Here is a 22,650-nt window from a genome sequence, read left to right on the forward strand (position 1 = left end):
AGACAAAATCCTTAAGCCCATGTTATTTGGCTTTTACAAGTAATCTCTATTCTCTTTATGTGACACTGAGTTTTTATCCTAGCTAATTCCTCAAGCCCAGAATGTCTCATTCCTGTACATTGTTGATAGAGTATGAGCTGCTAATGTCAATAGGGTTAACTACAGGAATAGTAAATTTGGGATTAAACATTCATAATGCCTAATACAAATTAGTTTCTTTACCTTTCTGTTGCTAATTTTAATTTTCACTGATTGTCAAGCACAAGTTAAGTGCCTTCACATGGCTCTTCACTGAATGAATGGTAAAGGACAAGTTCAAAAATAAATAAAATTTCAGAGATGGGCCCAAGACATGAATATGTATTTGGACTGGGGGTCTATGTGAGGGAAATGTGAGGACAAACCCTTCAGCCCAGCAAGGATGAATGGTGGTGTTCCCTGCCACATGGCAGAGAGCAGGAATCCCCCTTGGCAGCACCAACCAAGGCAGGATCCCTCCACTCTCCCAAATGTCACAGCACTCATATCAAGAGACTCAGAGTGCCAAGTCTCTGTTTCCTATCAAATGCCAGCATTACCTTCTAAAGTGTTGCAATAAGGGGGGGGAAATGCAATAATATGTTGGCCAAAATGTGTTTTGCTATGTAGGAAGTACAAGTCAATTAAAGTTACTAACTAGCAATAGCAGAAAAGAATGTTGGAAAGGTCACTGGGGATGCTTTATGGGGTAAAGCCATTACTCCATAATATCATGACATATTTGTCCTTATATTAATAATCACTTAATAAAAGCCTTACTCTTTGTTTCAGTTCAAATATTTGCTGTAGATTTTACATTTTATTTGCAAGCATCAATATTTGTGCAGATGTGTGTGCATGTCTGCATTCACAATTCTTAAACCCAGGTAATGATCTTGGCAAGCAGTGTGCCAGGAGAATGATGACATTATTCATCTATAAATTAACATAGCTTATCACATGAGGAAGCAAACCCCATTTCCAGCCTACCCAAAAGAAAGGACTGCAGTGCATTGATGAGAAAAGCCCAAGGCACACTCTTTCCTTTTTGTATTTGTTGCTGTTTTCCTCAAAACTAAACACCAATGTAATGGGAGCATTTGTTGTGGCACTGGGTTTTCCCCTTGGACAGGAGACACTTGTGTGCTGTTCAAAAAGCAGATGGAATCAATCTGAAAAAAGCTTGGTTTTAATTATATGGGGAATTCTCCTTTTTATTTTTTTTAATCCTGTCAAATAAATTGTAAATTCCTGTGGGACATGTATTTCATTCTGGAACTAAAGAAAATACTAAATGATTCATTAGGCAGTGCTGTTGATTTAAATCTATATACATTGATTTACCAATATGCTCTTCCAAAGGAAAATAAAGACAAATCCCAATTACAATTCAAACCACTGTTTGTTAAACAGCTCTCATAAAGCTGCTTGTTCTAGAGGGATGCCTGTGTGAAGAAGGTTTTGGGTTCATTTCCTTTGTGTCTCTGTCTAAAATGAAACTTTGTGGCAATCTGATTGGTCATTAACAACAAGAGATGAACAATACACACTTCTGAAAAGATACAGAATAAAACTTGACAAGTACTGGAAAGCCTTCCAAAAGATTTTGAGCATGCATTGGCATATATTTTAAATATATATTTTCATCTTACAGAACTGGTTATTCTCCTATGTTATCCCCTGCAAAAATTATTTTCTAGAGTCTTGTCATATGAATAATAGCAAACATTTAACTAAAAAAGTACATGTTTATGTGTTTGCAAAGTAACCATGCCTACAAAGTATTAGAGAACCTATTCCAAGGAAAATATGAGGATATTGATTGATAAAATGAAAAAAATATATTTACTCTTATTCATCAATTGATCACATTTTTTACCAGGGCACTGACACAGAGACAATAAGTCAGAGCAAGATCTGAAAATGGCAAATTATTAAATACAAACTACATGCCTTACAAAGAAGCCTTATTCTGATTTCTTTCTTTCCTAAAGGAATTTTATCTCAGGGAGAAAAAATTACATACTCTATGAAAGGGAAAAAAAACCTATCTCATCTGTGCTAGAAAATGCCTGCTCACAGAACTCCCTCTGAAGACCAAGACAGTAACTGCAGGATGCACTGCAAAACCAAGCCTGTGAGAATTTGCTCACTCATTAATTAGCACTGCAGCAGTTCAGTACTGCCATGCTATTTTCAGTGATGGCACGTGCACATATGTGCACACATCTTTGCACACAGATACCGCTGTAATTCAGCAGGGACTGGCCACATAATGTCCCTTGCCTTTTAGGAAAATTCCAGCCACTCTGGTAATATCTAGCAGAAATAGATCACAGATATTTTTCTAATTGTATAAAACAATAAGGATGAGGTGACTTACAGCTCTCCAGTTGCAAAGTACATGTCTGCTTATCCATTGGATATTTAGTCAGATCCATGCTGCATGAAACAGTTGTAGTGATCCTTCGGGGAAAAAAAGTTTTCTAAGTATTAATAGGAGAAAAATGTTCATCAGTAAAAATAAAAAATGCCATGTATCCTTCTTGAAATAATATTTTCAGCCTAATATCTATTGTGAGGGGAAAAAAAAAATCTATTATTGACTGGTATCTAAAATACAAGAGTAATACAATCCCAACCAGAAACCACAGCAGAACAGCTGAGTTCAGTGACAGTCTAAAAAGGCCACCCTTTGCTCCCTTCTCATTTACAGTGCACACTTTCCTTTGTTATTTGCAATATATTTTAAGATTTTGCTATATTTATCAAAACCTTTTACAAAGGGTAATTCACAATAAATCATGCAAGTCCATCATCACAGCTTGTTTTCCCCGTGATGGCTTCACTGCAAACTGGAATGGCAACATGCAATTCCTGTGTTCAGCCTGCATGAAAGCAAAAGGGTCTATTTAGGGAAGATCTATTACTGAATTTAAGAATTTATTCATATTGATCAAGAATATCATGTATTCATAAAATACAAGACTCTACTTTTTCAAACAGACCCATTTTCTTAAGTAGAACCTGGGAAGTTTAAAACATAAGTAGACACAATCATAAAGGCCGATGGTATTTACATACCTGATAGCATACAAGACTGTTCCATTAGGGTATATCCTTATAAGACGATTCTCAACAGTGACATCATGAAGAAAAGACTTTTTTGAATCAACTATAAAGGTATCTGGTACCCAAAGCATTTCCACAAGTCGACCATCTAAGCTCAAGCTCTTATTGCCATCAAAACAAAGCCTCTCATCAGTCCATCTCTGCCTGAGAAATATGGTGGCTGTGTAGTCCTGAAAGAGAAAATCAAAATTATCATACAAAGGGAGCCTGTGTTGTATTCACTTTTACAGAAGTACATGGAAACAGCTGCTGGGCACAAACTGTGATTCTCCATGTCCCTGGCACTCCAAGAGCAACTGTACTGAATTCTGCCAAATTTTCTAGCACTCCCTGTGAGGTTGGTAGATTTTGTTCTAATGGTCATTTACCGTAAAAGCTGCTGGCCTTAGTCAGGGCTATGAATCAGCTGAAGTCATCAGAGCTTTGTAAGCAGATCATCTGGCTCTGTAAACCTCGAAGTTTTAGAATGATTTATGTAAGTGGTTCCAAATCTCATTTTGCTCACATAAGCTAGTAAATAAAGAATTTTTTAAGAGCACATTGCAAGAAGTTAAATAAATTCATATAGACAAAAAAAGTTAGTGAAACAGGAAAGGAATTTTTTAGCACAATTTGTCTTTTTAGCATCACAAGGGAAACAGTGGTACCAAATTTATCAAGACCTTGAACACAGCATTCAGTCCAATTCCCCTTCAATTTAGATACGCCTTGCAGTCCTACCTAAAGATCACATTATTTCTTAACACTTTTAAAACAAATTTTGATTTTTACGGTGTGTTTTTATCAATATTATAAATTCATCTTTAGTTCTGACCTTATTTCCTCTTTCTACATAGTAAGTAATAATTACTAATTACTAATACACTCATATTTAATATCTGATTAATTATTTTTTCTTATTATTTCTGTGTACCCATGGATCTTTAAGTAGAAAAGTACATTCCATTTCATAGTTTGTTCAAGAACAAATGATACAAATTAAATGAAACACAGCTGGAACAAATTAATGTGTGACAGCAACAATAGAAGAGAAAAACAGCCTGAGTTCAGCTGTATCTAATCATAGGGAGAGTGGCTTCAAAGGCACATGAATACATCTTCATTTTTATGAAATGCATAACGATTTAGACATTTCAGCTGGAAAATAAGAACTGATCCACATGCTTCTCATTAAGATTAATACTCAGTAGCAGCTTTCTGTTTGTATCTGTGAGAGGTGGGATTCACAGCTGCATTTCTATGCTTATTATAGTGTTATAAACACTATGTGTCGTGAAAAAGAGAATTCCACCTCCTAACCCATACTGTCTTCACAAGGAGACAAACCCAAAGTCATACTGCCAGCAGCTGTAAGCACGTCAGCTTATCAACAAGCAAAAAAAAAGCCTGCAAAAACTACTTTACCATATTTATTTCTGATATTGTATCAATGCTTGCAATGTCCATACTCATTCCCACTGACACAGGGCCATCTGCAAAAAAAAGGAAGTCAGAATGTAGCTCATAATTCTTTAATATTCAGTGTTCATGAGAACTGCCTACAAAATCTTTCCATTTTTTTCCTAAATGTTTAGAAGCTATCTTAAATATTCCTCAAACACAGATTATGCAAGAATTTCCACATTCTTAACCAAAATGTCATACTTCTCAGCTAAAACTATTTTAGTTTTCAGAAACAGGCTTTATTTCTTAAATACTTTCTGATTTATATGATATTTTTTCCCGCAGAAAAAAAGTGCCGGGGAAAATGTTACTCAATCAGGTGTGGAAGGCACAATCCCCAAGGTACATCACACTCTCTGAGGTGCAGAGCAGTAGAAAGAATTCTTCCAGTGCAAGAATTTTTCTTGCAACATCTGGTCCATGAGATGTGGGTGAAGTAAGGAGTTTCACCTGGCAATGTCGCATGGTTAATATCCAGATGGCACAGCTGAGTGACTTCCATTTAAGAATGTGTGGTGTATATATTGTATCATTGCAATTTAATATCCTGCCTTTGACCACTAACAGGAAACTTGTGATTCAAACATTACATTTATAAAGGAAAACTTGTCCTGAGCAGAAGGCCTATTCAGCCTAGTTAGACACCTTACCTAAGTAGCTGTTACTGTAATGTCAGTATGCTCCGATTCCCATTTCCTCCTGAATGTGCATTTCACACTGTTGGAAGGAAGATCACCAGCTGTGCATTTTAAAATACAGAATTTTTGCAGAGCTTTGATGAAAACACGACATTATTCCTGGATGAATATGTGCAGAATAATTAACAGAGTGCTTGTACAAAGAAATTAATATTAAATCAGTGCATCTTTCCAAGCAATTGAGGAGAGAACAACACAGCACTGAGAAATGCAGAAATACTTTAGGTAAGATCTCTGCAGCTGGTAGTGCCCCTATCTCACAGGCAAATCACTGAAAGCCCTCCTTGGCTCCTTGCAATACATTTTGTAGAAATCTCCCAAATGGCATCCAGAGGAACATGGAGTCCAACTTCACCCTCCTGAATAACACTAAAGAAAAAAATGTGTCATTCTAAGACATGTCAGTTTGATAGTATTTTTATTTTTTCCAAAATATTTTCTGGTTTTAATGTATGTGTTAAAATCATTACATATCTGTCACTCCTGAGAAAAATCTGTAAGTCCTTTGTTCTGGACTTGATTGAAAGTTTAAATATAAAGCTCCAGCTTAAAACAGAACTGCAGGTTTACAAGATGCACTGCTGCTAATATGCATGTTTATATATACTATTACATTATACATTGGGTTTAGAAACTTTTGTTCACATATTGGAAAAAACTTTGGAGGTAAACTTTGAAACAAAATTGACTGAAAAACTCTCAGATCATTGACAGCTTCTTCTTCTGTTTCTTCCCACTCTTTTCATGTTTTGATACTCCATGAATAAATTAATTTTTTCTCCCTCCAGGATTAAAAGCTCAACCCCTAAAAAACTCATCCCAGCTACCTGGGGTACAACAATTAATGATTATACTTACCATTGTATTATATCATAATGGCAATATTGCCAGCCTCAAAAGATATGTCACACCCTCAAAAAACTGAATTTTAAAATAATGTGATTTATAATCCATATTCTGGGGGTTTTTATTTCTTCCTAGAGATTCCCATGTGTGACTGTACCAGAGCATATTATTGCCAACTATCACATGATCATTTGGGGAGAATCCCATCCAGCAAGGCATATGTTTAAGGATGGACCATCCCAAGGAGAGGACAATGCAGTGTTCAGATGATTTTGCAGGAATCATGGCTGGGAATAATCAGACTCTTCCTATTATATAATGATTTATTATCACCTGATCCTTGCCCAGTAAGGTGATACAGATTAGGGAAAATGTCCATTAGCAGCACTTCAGTATCATCAGTGCCAGGTTGTTACACATGTGAGGGAAAAAGCTGACTTTCCAGAAAGATTACTGAAATTAAGCAGGGGGTAATTTCTCTGGAATCAGACATGCAGGACTTTGTAGATCTTTTTTTTCTCTTTCCTGCTGAAGTATTTTTCAAAATATGACTGAGTAACACAAGGGCACTGCAGCGCTGGGTGACTCCCAAGCACCACAAGACATCTAGCTCAGGCTGAGACGTACTTCAGGCTCAAAGTGACTGAACACAGACCTGCCCTGGGGCTCAAGTGCCAAGGAGTGGCAGCAGTCAGGACAAACCATCCTGTTCCACTCACCCCAGCCAACAGCTCTCACTGCCCAGGTGCACCCAGCCTGCCCAGCCCAGCACCCACAAAAACTCAGCAGAAAATCACATCACCCCAGATACAGCACTGTGCTGTATGGGAGGAGTTGGAAAACAAATTATGGAAAGGATCTTTATAAACACAATACAAGATGCTGAGAACAGCTTTGCTCCAGCAGTTAATTAAATCAGAACAACATTAATAGTTAAATGCTGATTTCTTTTTTGCATGTGAGGATAAATGTTTGTTTAGGAAGGCACCATAAATTGTAAAGTACTAATAACAAAATGAGTCTGCTCATAATTATTCACCAGGGCTCCCTCTGAACTTCCTCTGAAAGGTCTCCTGTTGACAGTGTCAAAAACTGGGCAGCAAACCAGATGAGGCAGTCAGTTCCTACATTTCCATATGTTTGGCAGAAGTTCTATGTATAATGACAACATCAGAAGAAATCTCCCGATCTTCAGAAGAAAACTGAAGTCACTGTGTCCTGCATTATTGAAGGGAATCTTCAAAGCATGGCAGAGCATGGCCAAAGGGAGTGCCTTGTTACAGCACTGGCTGTGCAGCACAAGCAACACACGTTTCCATTTTACTGCAATTTATGTAAACTGTTCCTCTGTGCCCTCTATAGATATTCATAGTGATGCCAAATGGGAAAGCAGCTAGAAGAGTGGCAGACAGCGTACCTAAAAATTAAGTTTGGATCACTCACTGTAATGATCCCAGTCTGTAGCAGCAAAATAAACCACCACTGTGTCACATGTGTACCTACTACTGCAATGGATCAGCACTATCAAAAACTTCCAGTGCTGAGCCATTAGCATGAGCCCTTTTTCATTTAGTTTAAGAAAACTCAAAACAATTCTGACATTCAGAAAGGCCTCAAAAGGCTTTTTGGAAGAATCCCTCTTCTTTGAAGCAATACTGGATAAAACACTGCAAGTAAACAGAAAATTAGAAGGAAAATTATCACTAGAATAATTCATAATAGCTTCCTAGAAAACTCGTTTTGTCCCTCTGATTGCCACCTTTGCTTTGGAGTATAACAGAATTCTTATATAATGATTAGATTTTTTTTTTCAGTGCATTTAACTTCCCGCCACAAGACATTTTTCTTGACAAATAGTTACATGAAGAAAGTGGACAGACCTTCTGACAGATCTCAACTGTAATTCTTGATTTGAAGGCATGAGAAGACAGTCCCATTTCTAGCACAAATCAATTTCAATCCTATTTGTTTACATCAATAACTTTTAGACATTGATGTTGCTTTGCTGGTACAGTTTGTGGACAAGACAAAATTTGGTGGGGACCATGTTAACAACAGCTTGTTAAATCATTTGTCAAAACCCCCATGTTTCTGTACAGCCAAATGCAAGCAATTAATGTGGGGACAAATAAGACAGGCAACACACACAGGATAGGAAACCATCTTGGCAAGCAGTGCCTTTGAGAAGGATTTAGAGGCTGTCACAGATAATCATTTTAACATGCTCTTTCCATCTTATGCTTTGGCAGCAGCATTATTACAATGGGGAGTAATGCACAGAATTAAGTTATCTTGCAATCTATTCTGTATTGGCAAGACTGTTATGACTGTGACAAGATTCCTTTTCCACATTTGAATAAAATGCACAAACAGCAGACACAGCGAGAAATATTCCAAAATACAAAAAAATCTGGAAGTTTATCAAATCTTATATCAAATCTTGTAACATAAAAACCAAGGAGCATTGTTTACTCAGCTCCTCAAAGAGAAGTCAGAAAGGTGACTTGTCCAATGTCAGAAAATGCATGCAGTAGTTGTGCACATTGTTTAGCAAAGTAAGATCCCAGTTTATGGAAGCTGGAGACAACAGGAAATTTCAAATAAATTGATCTTTTACTATCTGAACATAACCACCATTTATAATTTAGAGTCTGGAGCTAAGTGTTTGGAGGGGTTGGAGAGGCAGGGGAGAATCCTGCTGAAAACCAAAACCCAAACTGTCCTGCATGCAGGAACCTGGGTTTGGTGGCAATCAGATGCTCTTTGCGTGTCTTGTGGAAAAAGAAGGAAAATCTCCATTACCATGTGTATGCTGAAGTTTACATATTCTGGGCTTTTTGCTTTTCTCTAAAGGACTAGATATTGGCTAGCTGGGACTTAAAATAGTCTTTAGATGATATTTATTTGGTATTTCTTTCTCATGTACCCTGAGAGTTTGCCTCACTAAACTGAAGGGTGTTAGACACAGCTAACATTCTGATGCCTCATTTGTACACTTCTGAAGACTAAAATGCCTTCATCTAATTACATTTATAGAACTTAAAATAAACAACATTTGAGGGGAAAAAAAACCCATGATGACAGGTCTTAGACAGAAGGTTGAACCCAAAAACTTTATTTGCTTTAATTTAAAACTCAAGTCTATGAAATGTATTACTCATTATAAAGTGAAGGAAAATAATCTTTTAAATGTGATTTAGAATAACTGATTTAAGCATGACACTTTTCTGTACCACTTGAAAGCAGCTTCCATATTCAAATATACTTAGCTGTGACCTTTTCCTAGTATCTCTCTTTTTAATTAGAACACTTAAATTATCACGTTCAATCACAGAACAAAATTTATTTGTATAAAATTATTTACAAGATTTTATGCATCCCTTAACAACCCTATGAACCTAATCCAAGGCTCACTGAAGTCTGCAGGAATTGCTCATTAATTCAGAGAGTTTGGCACAGCACATAAAGTTATAAAATTGATCTACATAGTTCCAGCAGAAAACCTGAGGTGGAAATCAACTTGTATTGCTGAGATAAAGTATCAGGGTAATGTAGCACATTTAGGGGAAATAACTGTTGATTTTTAAATCCCTTTTGCCAGCTTTTCTATAGAAGTATTCCATATATATCTATAAGGGTAGGATAGAGGATATTGAGGAGTAATATCTACTAACATTAGTATAGGAGCATTTCATATTCCAGTCCAAAGAATGGCTAAAATCGTTCCAGATCAGGGGTTTGGGGTTTTTTAATTCTTAATTGCACCTATCTGCTTAATTTATAAAGACTTGCTTGATGAATCAGCTCAAAGAGGAACACTGAAGTGCTATAGATAAGGAAAGAGAACATTCTTAATAGCAACATTCAGATGAGGGCAGAGCTAAATAACCAGCCCAGCTGAGATTCCTCTGTGCCAACAGTGTCTGAAGTACCCTCACAATGTGGCAGCTGGTTCCTGTCACCCACCATGGACAAACATAGAATACTCAGCCAGTTTTACCTCTCTGCAGACCTCTGACACACTAAGGCTGCCTGCAACTAATCCCACTTTGGGCACCCAATTTCAGTGCTTGGAGATGGGAAGGACAGTTACACAAAAATGGCAACGTTTGTGCAGCCAGGGTCTGGAGGGGTTACTGTGCAGGAGGAGATGCCAAAGTAAGATGAGATAAACCCAGAATTAAAATCTAGGAAAGCAGGAGATTCACTCCATGCAAGGAGAGAAGACAGTTTTTATGTTGCTATGCAATCATTGGACTCAAATGGAAAAGATCTTCATACTCCCCTTGTTAACGACACTACCCGAGCTGGGGTATGTGGTTGGGACATTTCCAGTCAACTCCCAGTCCTATCATAAAGACCAAACACAAATTAATAAGCAAATGGGGGGCTCATTAAACTAAAAAAATTATGAGCTGCCATACATTTTACTTAACTAGTAAATATTTCTGGTTTTCTGGCTTTGGGAGAAAGGAACTGTCATTTTATGAACATTTGTTTATACCCAGCTTTCTTTTCAGGACTAAAACCCCATTTTATTAAATATTAAGGAGCTCAGTGCCACTTGAGTAAAGCCAGTTACCAAGAACAGACACAAGGTACATCAGCTGCAGGCAAAAAACCACCAAATAAACCAGGAAAATATTACATGGAACAAAATTAGCATAGCTGAGGTCACAGAGATAAATAAATTCCACAGTTTCTTAAGCTGAGGATTAGGATGGTTTGCTAGCTCTGCTTCTGAGAAGAGCAATAGCTTCTCCTGGGCCTGGCCCTGATGCAAAGTGTAGCCCACCCTGCCAGTAACAGAGAGGGGTCAGGACTAGGCTGATACCACTCCTCAGCCCAAGCACACCTTCCTCTATGACAGGCAAAGTGATACCCTGTGATCTCACAAAAAGCTTCAAAAATCAGGAGAAGCATTGTCTGAGTCACCCTAACTCAAATTATTCCTACAAAGAAAGTAATTTCTCGCGAAACCACCAACCCTACATTTAGAAGCGGCATCAATAAAATGTATTTTTTTCAGAGTGTCATCTCATTCCTTCAGCACTGGAGCTAATAAAGATCCATCAAAGGTTTGTGAGGCAGAGTTTGCATGCCTGAGCTGCAGTGAGCATTTGCAGAGATGCTGGCGCTGTCTGGAGGTGTGAGACTGGCTGTGTGTGACAGACTCAATCTGTGCTCCTCTGGGATTTCTAGGCACACCCAGAGAGCCCTTAGCATCCCTCTGAACAAAACACCCAGACAAAAAAATAACTATAGCCTTGCTGCAACACAACAGCTGAGGCAAAGATGGAGAAAAGGGAGATTTGTAACTCAAATATGCTTTACGGTATGTCTTAATTGCTATTACAGGATTTTGAAATGAGACTGCTGTCTACCCAAGCACACTCATCATGGCAGTGCCAACATATCTCTAGTACTATCATGAGGTAATGAATAAAATATATTAATGGCCACTGAACACAGTTATTTTACATTATGCATCATCTCCAATGAGGAAGGGTTAGTTTATTTATTAAAGTTACTTTTATTTTGCTGTCAGTCTCCTTAGAGCATTAAATATTTTATAGCAGTTTTATCATCAGCTAAGACAATTACAATAAAAACAAACTGATGAAATAGTTTTCCCCTTCTTCTTCAACCTAAAATAAAGGTATATCCTAAAATTATTATAAATGGATCCAGAAACAGCACATGATGTGGAACATCCGTACTGAACCAGGTATTTGGATAGCAAGAGGTAACAGGTCTTAGAGGTCTTAGAAACTCATTAGTTAATCAATTTTTTAAGTAGGATACAATGGGATATAAAATATTTCATTTGCACTCATACCTCTAGCATTTCCAAACATCCAGCTTAAGATCTATTGCCTAGAATTCACACTACAAGTTCATTTCCTGACAGACACATGGTGCTGAGCTTCTTTTCAACATTCAGAATATTTTCTTCTTCAGTGTTCTGCACTTTCTCCAGGACAAGTTCTTCACACCACTTCATAACTCCTCAGTACTTCGGATACATCCAATAGCCTGACTCAAATAAGAAGGTTTTTCACTGAGATTTCAGGTGTCTGACTGTACTGCAGGGCAGAAAAATCACCTTGATGCAGTAGATTTTGTGGCTCTTCCAATCTGGTGACCATTGGTGTCTGATGCAGGGAACTGACATTTTTAATTCATTTTCCCTTTTCAATACATTTTCCCCCCACAATTTTCAGTAAATCTGTTCAGTGACCTATAAGACCTGAGGCAAGAATCATTTATTAAATAATTATCTTGCAATCTTATAGCTGAGGCATATAGTACTTTGCATAGTAACAAGACTTGCCTGTGCTGTTATGAACAGCTTGATATATTAAGCTTTCAAATCCTTAATCAAAGCTTTTTATAGTTATTATTTAGGAAATTAGAGGAAATTACACTTTTAAATAGGTAAGATGTTACAGCATATTTCATGAAGACACACATACAATGATAGTCAAGTTTTCTAACAGTCTGGAAGTTTAGCTTGAAAATACTTGGAAAATACAAGTTTCACCTTGGGCCACAAAAGCTATTAAACTCTATCTTATTATATCACAGAACAGATATAATCAGATCAGTGGCTGGCAGATATCAGAGGAAAAAAGTACAGAAAAACCCATTTACTCTCACTGCTGAATTTTAGACATCACATTATGACTCAGTCTTATTGAAAAAGCTTTTCTACTTACTATCAAAAAATGGACGTAGATACTTGTTGTACCCTTTTATGATTTTTTGTATTGTTGGAGGTAGAATTTCACTTTTTCCTTCAGCTTCAGGAATTTGCATGGACCTAAAAGGAATTGAAAATGAGGATATTGTAAAAGGACATAATAAAAATAAAAAAAATATCAAGTTTCATAATCTGTATTTGTCTCTTATTGGAAAAAAAATATCTTTTATACCTTAGAGTTTATTCTTTCTTTTTATACCTTAAAGTCTTAGTCTATTTCTTTTTATACCTTAAAGTCTATTATTTCTTAACATTCCATCTGAGAAACAATCTTCTTTAATACTTCATCTGTAAACAAGGCATTATGGTTATAATCTAGGAATGTGGAAGGGATGCTGGTTGTTTATTTCATCATTTAAAATAAAGCTTCTTTTTACATAATGAAATACATTATATTTAGGTCTCAGAGACAGAAACCAACCTCAGAGACTAGTGCATAAAACCATTCTTAAAATCCTGCTTTCACAACACAATTTTAAACAGGCTACAGAAATAATCCTGTTGAGCAAAATCAGTGAAGCATAATGAGAATTCAAGTACTTCCTCTGCTCAGAAACAGCTACAAATACAATCCATAGAAGTGATTTATAAATAATTACAAACCCTTTCCACCTAACCCCAAAGGTGAGCACCCCCAGACCCTGAGCAGGGTGTGCCCTTCAGAAATTACAGCACAGATGGCAGCAGCTACTTGTTCCCAATGATTTGAGAAAGGTGGGGTATGAATTATGAAGGTGAGAGGCAAATAATTAATTGCCTTAGTGAGCCCAGCTGGCAGAGGCATTGTCTCTGCTGATGGAGAACAGACACCTACATAAACACCAGGAGAAGGTCTGGAGATTTTAATCCTTGCTCTGGGAATTACTGGCCCCTAAAAATGATCAGCTCTCCAACAGGAGGTGCAAGAGCTGTAGTGATTTGCTCTTAGGGAGAAGAATCTAAGCATAGACCATTAGGTAAGGGGCTACCAGTGTTTTGTGGTCTCCCTTAAAGTGCTAAATCTTCACTGAATTTCTTAGTCTCAGCTCTTTCTGGAGCTGCTCCTGAAAACTCTTGCTTTCTCTTCTGCATTATATTTCTGGGTCTCTTGGAGCTTTCCAAAGCTTGATATTTTCATTTTAATTTTGCTGTTTCTGAGAAAGCTTGAGTTGTTTTGTCAGGACACTGAGACACCAGGAATAATCCAGTATCTTAAACTGGAAAAGCTTACATGCTAAGATGACCTCAGTGAATGCACGTGGCCAAATCACACTGTGGTTTTAAATGTGGTGTCCACTGGATTGAAAAGCTGCTATTGCTGTATAATTTTTTATTCACCAGATCCTATTGCCACAGAAATAGCTGTTTTTCATTAGCTGCCTTATAACACAAATATCTTAGCTATTTAAATGTTCTCATTTTTTTCCTTTATTTTTTCCCTGTTTTTTATTTCTATATTGCCAAAGAATGATGTTGTTACTTAAGTATACCCTTGAGTAATGCCAGCATTGAAATAAGGGAAGTTTCTCCTGTAAGTTTTTCCTAAAGAAATAAACAGAGTCATGTTAAATTGAGATGTGATTATAAATAAGAAGGCCAGTTTTATGTTGCAAAGAAGTGTTAAAATTGGAAATGCATTTGAATGTAATTAATTTCTTAAATACTGCACTTGGAATAGATATCTCTCCTTTTGTAATTTACATATAAATTTTAGCTAAGTGTTCAGTGAGCTGCATGAGCTTAATTTCACAGCTTTACTGGATTGTTCTTGAACAAGTTTTACACGTTGTGAAATGTTAAAGGAAAACTTGTTTCATTTCTACTGCTAGGGTATATCATTATTCTGCCAATCAACATGCAACTGCAGAGTGGTCTGGTTCATTGTCATTAACTCTATTTTCCAAAATATATCTTTAAAATGTTTATGGAAGTCCTTTCCTTAAATGACCTGTGATAATTCATAATTTTCCTCCTTAACACATGATGTGTAGCCTCATATCACTGGTCTTTTGAGATTTATGGTTAAGTAAGCCTGGGAAAGCTGTTGTGCTGTAATTGAGGCTGTGAATTGAAGAGGCATGGTCCCCTGTGTGCAGTTTGGCCACAAAACCCTAGAGAAGTCCTAGCAGAGCAAGCCAACAAGTGAAAGGAACCTGAGGCCTCCCAAATGCGAGTGTGTGCTGTTAGCAGTTTGCTGACTGTGGGGACACTCAGAGGCAGATTGTCAGTGGTGAGAGATAAGGAGCCTCCAGAGGTTCTGTGCCCTAAGCAGTTTGGGTTTCTGGGTTTCAAGGGACGGTGCCCTGTTACCTTTACAGTGCTCTTAGATTCACGTGCTCCATTCCCAGCTCAGGCACGGTGAGCTCACAGCTGCACACACTCACAAAGGATAAAGCTCAGACTCATTCCACTTCTGCATCTGGATCTTCTCATCAATGCATCTAAGCTTCTCTTTTAACCAATATTTGCCATTATATTTATGTTTCATAGTTAAGGGAAGCTGTTTAAGTTCCTCCATTTTCTTAATGTATGTGAAATACCTTGGCATGTATTTAAGTCTGGAATTGTCTTGCAACAGCTGTTCCAGCAACTGAGGCGTGAAGAGGCTTTTACAGAAAAAAACCTGAGCATATAATTATTTTTCAGCTTAGAATATCTATCTGTTCTGGGCTGTCAGTGCATAATAAATGCTTTAACTCATCAGGTTCAATGCCCTCTGGTTGCTTTTATAAAAGCAGATTTTTAATTGTTTATTTTTCTAAGTAATTCTTACACTCAAAAACTGAGAATTTTTTGGGTTTGGCTAAACTTGAAAGGTACAACAACTGTTTGTTATTTAGGTACTTTCAAGTTAGTGTCTTAACAGAATGGGGTAACTGGAAGGGAGAAAGGAACATTTGCCCTAAACAGTAGTATGTATCATTTATTTAGGCTTAAGTATAGTCTAGACACATGTACGAGAATTTATTTTCTGGCTATTTTTTGTCAGAAGATATGTATCATGAAAGTATGAAAGAGACAGAAACACCTTAGAACTGCAAGAAGATAAACAAAATGCCAGATACAGTTTGAACAAGCTTTTGAAACACTCCCTCCAGGAAAACAAGAATAAAAAAAGCTTTTTTGCAGGCAATTCACTGACAGGCGAAGGGGCTACAGATGCAAATAAAGTTGTTATTTCTGGTTTCATACCTTTGCTCAATGATATGGGGATTTATATGGTCTTTGCAGATTAACTGTAGCAAAATCCACATCACTGATTAATTCTCTGCTTTGAAATGGACAGTACTGTCACCTTCTTTTTTTTTGTTAAATGGTGAGGTTGAAATTAGCATCATGTTACCAGGCACAAGAACAAACAGTGAAACACCATAAATGCTCTTGAGCTCAGGCAAAAAAAAAAAAGAACTTTCATAGAGTTCTGTTTCTGATTCCATAAACCTAAACTAGCATTCTTTATGTTAAAAACACCCTATCTGGCACAAATGAGAACCCTTCTTCAGACCAAATAGCATACATTTATTTAAGCTGATTCCTGATAACGATCAGTTTTCCTCAATTTTTTCATTACTACTTAAAAAAAAATCTGGGAAAGAAATCATCCAGGAAACTCCCCAGATACAGATTTTAATAGTAAAAAGGGGGCCATGTTGTGATTGTAATATAATTTAATGTTAAGTGAAGTGAAGAGGTGTCATTCAGGCAGGGAGAGATAGAAAGGATAAAAACAACCCCATACCATTACTGACTGTAAATTATTCAGTAAAAGAAACTCTCTTCACATGTTAGGCAGAGCTTTTCCAAGTGGAATATCTAAGGGACCACTTGGCAAAAAATCAGGGCCCTTGCTTTGGGTGCTCCTCAGCCCTCGGGTTTTGTTTAGAAATATTTCTCTGTTTCAGTGCCAAGCAGGATAGTTTTTGTTTTAAACAGCACTTTCACTAACCCTCCCTGATTTGTGCACTGGAAAAATGCATTTTTGTACCCAAGCATCATCTTGTGTGTGAGATAACCAAGGGTCAGAGCTGCTTCTCAGCCTGTGTCTGGATTTGGGTACAAGAGACACAGCAGCTCAATGCTGTGCCCTTGTACCCAGGCACTCACACAGGTGCTGTGTGTGCACTTACCCCATGGATGAACTCAGGAATGAACCCCCTGTGCTTCTGGACACTCACAGCCAGATGAAGCTGTAAGAGCATTCACAAAGTCTGTCTGATATTAATGAAATGTGTACCACAGGCTGAGCTCCTGGGGGAATTTTGCCTTCTTGTTATTTTATGCACTTCTGAAATTGTTGGTCTTTTAGCAGTGTTTTATTATGGCTAAGCCATGAGTCATCTGCTCATTATAGCATGGCAATTCACAGCTGATGAGGAAAGAAGGTGGAATTAGAGCAAGTGCATGTTTTGTACAAAGACCCCTCTATAGGAATGGAGAAGGTGGGGGAGGTTGATGCTTTAAACTTATTTTCAGGGGACTGTTCCACCTTTTCCCACTACTAAGAGAAAGCTTTATCTAAATGAGTGTTTGCACACCCACCTGAGTTAAAGCTCAGATAGAATCTTCCCCTGAGGAATCTACTGTGAGATGAAGTAGGTTAGGCAATTCTAGATAAAGAACTGGCTCACAGACTTTAAATACTTCTGATGAAACTAGTGATGAGAATGTTTAACCTGTCCGTGCTTACATTTTCTTATTGGAATTACTTAAAGAAAGTTTTTGCCCATTTTTATAGAAGGAATATATTTTAAGTGCTCCATTTCTATACTTTTTTGTCATGGCAGCTGTACTGTAAGAAGGGCTATGTGTAGCCAGAGATCATTTTTACTTTCCAGCATACTGCAACTCAGATTTCCTAAAGACTTCACAATTTCATAACAGAGAATAAGAAAATAGTGTTTAGAACAGGTAATGCTTTTTAAGATACTCTACTTTTAGTGCACAATGATGATTTTACTATCTCAAGCCTGCAGTAAATCTAGGTGGACTGTGTGCTTCTGTCCTAGGGCAAGGCACTATGCTCCAGGCAAGGACCATGTGCCCATCTGAATTTGTTAACCATCTGATACAGTACTCACTTTGTACCCAGTAATCCTTTATTTGAGGGTTCCTATGCTTCATAAATTCCATTCTTTTTCTCCCTCATCATTCTTTCCAATTAAAAAAATATGTTAATCAACGCAACTGAAATTCATGAAGCTCAGTCCTGTGTTCCTGTTAATACCCAGGTTCTTTAATTTTTGTAAGAGACAAGATTCAAATGCCAAGAAGATTTTACTTTGTTACCTCATCAGATAGGTCTCTAATTATAAGTAAGTTGATTATAAACTAACTGATACAATAATATATTGAAAAAAATACTATTTTAGCAAATACTTCTTACCTATAGAGCAGCAATAGAAAAAAGGCTCTGAGTCTGCAGCACTTAAGACTGTACATTGTCACAAATTCTTTCAGAAGTTCCTGTAGCTCCTAAAAAAACAAAAGGTGCAGAGTTAATGTTTTACAGCACATATACATTTCTAATACATGAATTTTTCCAAAGGTTTTAAACACTAAAGATATTGTGTCTTGAATAACTTCTTCTAATATATTAGTAAATAACTACATCAATTTTTTAAAAATCACAACATTTGAAAAAAAAGAGGTGGCATCAGGATTAATTTAACTAACCAAGAGAAGCTGCATTCCAGTATACTACAGCTCTTTCATTTAAGCCTCTGTCCTTTAAATATTAGGAAAAGTAATTGCTGTGAAAGATAATGTCATCCTGTGCAGGAGACTTGCAAGCATTGAGTTTTGTCTCTGCTATTCATGCTTGTGAGTGCATCTCTGGCATACCAGTGTCCCTTCATAAGGGACAATACATGACCCCACCTTAGAACACAGAGCTATATAAGAGCAACCTCCTGGTACATGCACAGCTCAATACCACTGGTACATAACTTTGGTAGTCTTTTTGTTAATGAGAAAAAATGAAATTTTAGGCTTCTATGCCTAGCAATTTAAAAAATCCTTTGTATATAAATCATATAACATTCATGAGAATGTTTGGCTGAGGCAAGATGTCTTTTCTGAATGGGATTTCTTTGCTTTTGTCAGTATGATTCACATCCATAATGGTTATTTTAAGAAATCTGTCAGCTCTGTAATCTATTTCTGCATGAAAAGAGTATCAATCCATAGTATAATGCAGTCATGCAACAGATCTGAAATACACAGACTGTGCACACTTTTGCTGTATTTCAGCAGAGTACACAAACCTTATTTGTAGGAGTTGCTTCAAAACTCTAAAAAAAACCCTACATGTCAGTAATACTACCTACCCAGAATCTGCAAAACAATTGTTCAATGTTAATAAATGCAAATAAAATATCTTTTTCAGGCTTCACGAAGGGACAATCAAGCATAACATTTTCAGTGTCCAGAATGAGTTTTGCAGGAATATCTTGCACTTCAATTTCCCACTAATCTGCTAATAGTAAAGAACTTCAAGTTTCACAGCCTCAAACTTTGTTTCACTGTTCTTTAGTGACCAGCGTAAAATGCCAGAAAGCTTTTTAAAAACCAAAGTAATTTTTCTTTCAGTCTACAGCTCTAGTAAAAGCAAAACTAGTGGTATTTACCTAAATTAATGTCATGTGAATGGGATATGACTTTTATGTAACAGTGAAGTGACAAAATAACTTGTTAATGTCTCCAAAGAAAAAGGAAAACCATTTCAATGGCTTTTTAAACAAGCAAACATTCTCAGCATCCTGGCTACTTTAGGCATACACCAGCCTGGTAAATATTAATGTCAAAATAAATCATAGACTCCTCCTGACTTCCACAGAAAATCATGCATGAGACATTAAGAGAGCTGGTAATAGGAAAAAACAGAACAAATGAGCAGATGGTGTTGTCAGAACATTGCTCTCTACATGCTGATTCTGTAGCACTCCTGGTGCAGATCGTGGGATCTCTTTTGCGTATCTCATTTTGGGTTTGGATGCTTTCTACATTCATTATCTTTATCTCACAGGAAAATATGCTAAAAATAAAAAGCCTCTTACTGACTTCATAAGTACTTCAAAAAGCTGCTTTTATATTTAGCCTTTGAATTGCTACTATGAGTTCCTAATACGACTGAAGATCCTTTATAAAGAGATTAAGGAAACCTATGGATATTTCTGTACTTGTTTGGGTTTCATTTTTACAGTACTAAAGATGAAAAGGAGCAAGCTTATTTACTGATTTCTTTCTAAAGGAACTGATTTACCTTCAGTTCTTAACCAACATCCAAGGTAGCAATTTTATGGGAGGGTGGGGTGGAGAATTGTGGTCTTTTACACATCAAAGGTCAAATCCATCCTATGGTACATGGATTGCTTTTGTATGCTCAGAAAAAGAGAGCATGGAGGTAATAGAAGGGAGAAGATCTCTTACTTCTGTGCAAGAAATACGAACCAAGAGATCTAATTGCCATGTCAGCTGGCCTGCCCTCACTGCAGAGACACTGCATGCCAGCCACGGAACAGAACTGAGTAACTGCTGGAGTCCTAAGCTGTTTCACAGATAATACTTAAGTTGGATATAAATCTCTGCCGCATGTGTGTACATGCTTGCGTGCACGCACACGTTTTCCCTGCCACCCCTTTCTTAGGGGGCTTGTTCTGCTGAAAAGCCTCTCTCTTGGCATGTTTGCACATCTGGACCTTTCCTGTCACACATTCCTTTATCAAATGCTACACATTCACAGCAAGGTTCCTTCCTGCATGCATACATGGATGGAACTACTGGTTTAACTCTAGTTCAGCCAAACCCATAATATTTTCCTCCCATCCTAGAAAAATAAGCATAACCTGTTTTCTGCATAGAATATTGAGCCATTTGGTTTAACTAAACAGACTGCATGCTGTCCAGATTATTGTGCATATATTGACACATCTTGTTCTAAAAATTTAATTGAGGTGAAGGTAACAAATCTGCCCAAGATTCTTATATGATGAGACAACATTTTTCTACTTTTATTCAGATCAGATTAAGACTGTAAAATGTCATCCAATGTTTTGACTTTCTCATGGGAATTCAGTTATTTATTATCTTCAGCATGACAGGAAAAGTGAATTATGCAAGTTTCACAAACCTTTGAGCTGAAATGGGGTGAGGCAGACAGCTGGCATGGGTAGTAGAAATATCCAAAGATTTCACTGGAAGTGAATTTTGTGTGAATGAATTAAAGGATAAGATGCCTATTATTTTGAGTACCTTATGCACAAGTGGATGCATGAGAAAGACTAGAAATTATTAGATAATACACTTTGTCATATGGTAGTAGCCATATGCCTGAATTCCCATGGCTGCTACTGCAGGCATCTAAAACTGCATGTAGAATTATCTTAAAATAAAAAGCAGATGGTGGGTTTTAGAGTATAAACTGAATTAGCTTTACAGTTGCATTTTACTTCCACATCCAAACTGTTGAATGGCAGTGCCTTTAAGTGCTCGACTGAAAGGAAGAGAGAAACTCAGGAGGGATTCACCCAGAGTGCCAGAGAAGTAAAGCTGCCTCCCCTGCTCTGGATTCTCTGCTTGCATTGTCTACTGGAACTGCAAATTAACCTGTGAGCTTATCTGTTCTTGACTTCATCCTGTTTGTTAGATCAAAATGAACCAGTTGGAGGGGAAATGATGGGAAGCTGGAAACAAGCTGGAAACACTGAGGACTCCATGGGAGAAAGGGAGAGGGTACATGGAAGGCAGTCACAAGGTAAGATTTGGAAGTAGAGGGCCCAGCTGTGCCCCCTCCAGTTTCTTTTGCAACACCAGCCTCCTCACTGGTGGGCTGGTACAAGAAGCACAAAAGGCCTTGACCCAGTGCAAGCTTTGCTCCGCAGTAACTAAAGCATCCCTGAAATACCAACACTTGTGTTTGCAGCACAAACCCAAAACACAGCCCCATTCCAGCCACTCTGAAGAAAATTTACTCCAGCCAAAACCACTACAGCTTGGAAAAGTCAACTGCATACAACAGACTGACAGTAGTCACTGACAAAGCACTTTGTGGAATAAAGTGATATCTGATACCCATGATATCTGATATCTGTCTTTGGGTTAATCTGCATGTCCACCTATAATGGCTGCAGTTTCATGGTACTTCCTAACACTCCCCAAAAGACAAAGAAACGCAAAATTTTCACACATTCAAATTTTTTTTTCATGTTAGGATTAATACTGCAGAGACTGCAGCTTGAGTGAAAAGTATCAAGAAGGGTTTTTTTTAATGCAGCAAATTAAAAAGAAGGAATAAAACCCCGTGGCAGCAAAACTCCAGGTCTAACTGGGGAATTGACTGATGAAAGTGGACAAATGCATATGTCTCCATCCTATTATAAGGGGCACCCTGTTATGGGGCTGACAACTGGCTTTTGGCACACCAGCTAGCTTGTTTTTAAACCCTAGGCACATCTGATCTTGCCTACCATGGGCAAAACCATGCAAGTCTCCTTGGGCAAGTAATCAGAGTTGGATGCACTTGGCCCATAGAAAGAAGCTGTCTTGTCGTGTTTTCTCTGCAGAGGGGCAGCACAGGGGCCATCTGTTATGACAGTGTTATGTCAGCAATTGAAGGGCTCTTAGGCCTCTATTGCTCCTGTATCTGCCAATAGTTCAAAGTGAAACACTGGAGTGCAGTTATGCTATGATCTTCTGATCAATAGTTGTTATGTGTGCCAGGCAAGAGAAGTGTCATTTTCTCAATGAAAAAGCTTGGGAAGTTGCTGCAGTCTG

The 22,650-nt window shown here is 37.5% G+C and overlaps 1 protein-coding gene across 1 annotated transcript in view; it reads right to left on the bottom strand.

Annotated features, from left to right (window-relative positions):
- Positions 1-22,650, bottom strand: part of LOC136559390 (gamma-aminobutyric acid receptor subunit pi-like) — a 45,567-nt gene that overhangs the window by 19,149 nt on the left and 3,768 nt on the right. The window contains exons 2-6 of the mRNA XM_066554568.1: positions 18,263-18,351; positions 12,857-12,960; positions 4,555-4,622; positions 3,103-3,320; positions 2,402-2,484 (exon numbers count right to left, since the gene is read on the bottom strand). Coding sequence (XP_066410665.1) covers positions 2,402-2,484; positions 3,103-3,320; positions 4,555-4,622; positions 12,857-12,960; positions 18,263-18,318 — 529 coding nt within the window. The 5' untranslated portion in view covers positions 18,319-18,351. The remainder of the gene's footprint in view (positions 1-2,401; positions 2,485-3,102; positions 3,321-4,554; positions 4,623-12,856; positions 12,961-18,262; positions 18,352-22,650) is intronic.

This window comes from Molothrus aeneus, chromosome 8 (genome assembly GCF_037042795.1).
Source record: "Molothrus aeneus isolate 106 chromosome 8, BPBGC_Maene_1.0, whole genome shotgun sequence".
Lineage (NCBI taxonomy): Eukaryota > Metazoa > Chordata > Aves > Passeriformes > Icteridae > Molothrus > Molothrus aeneus.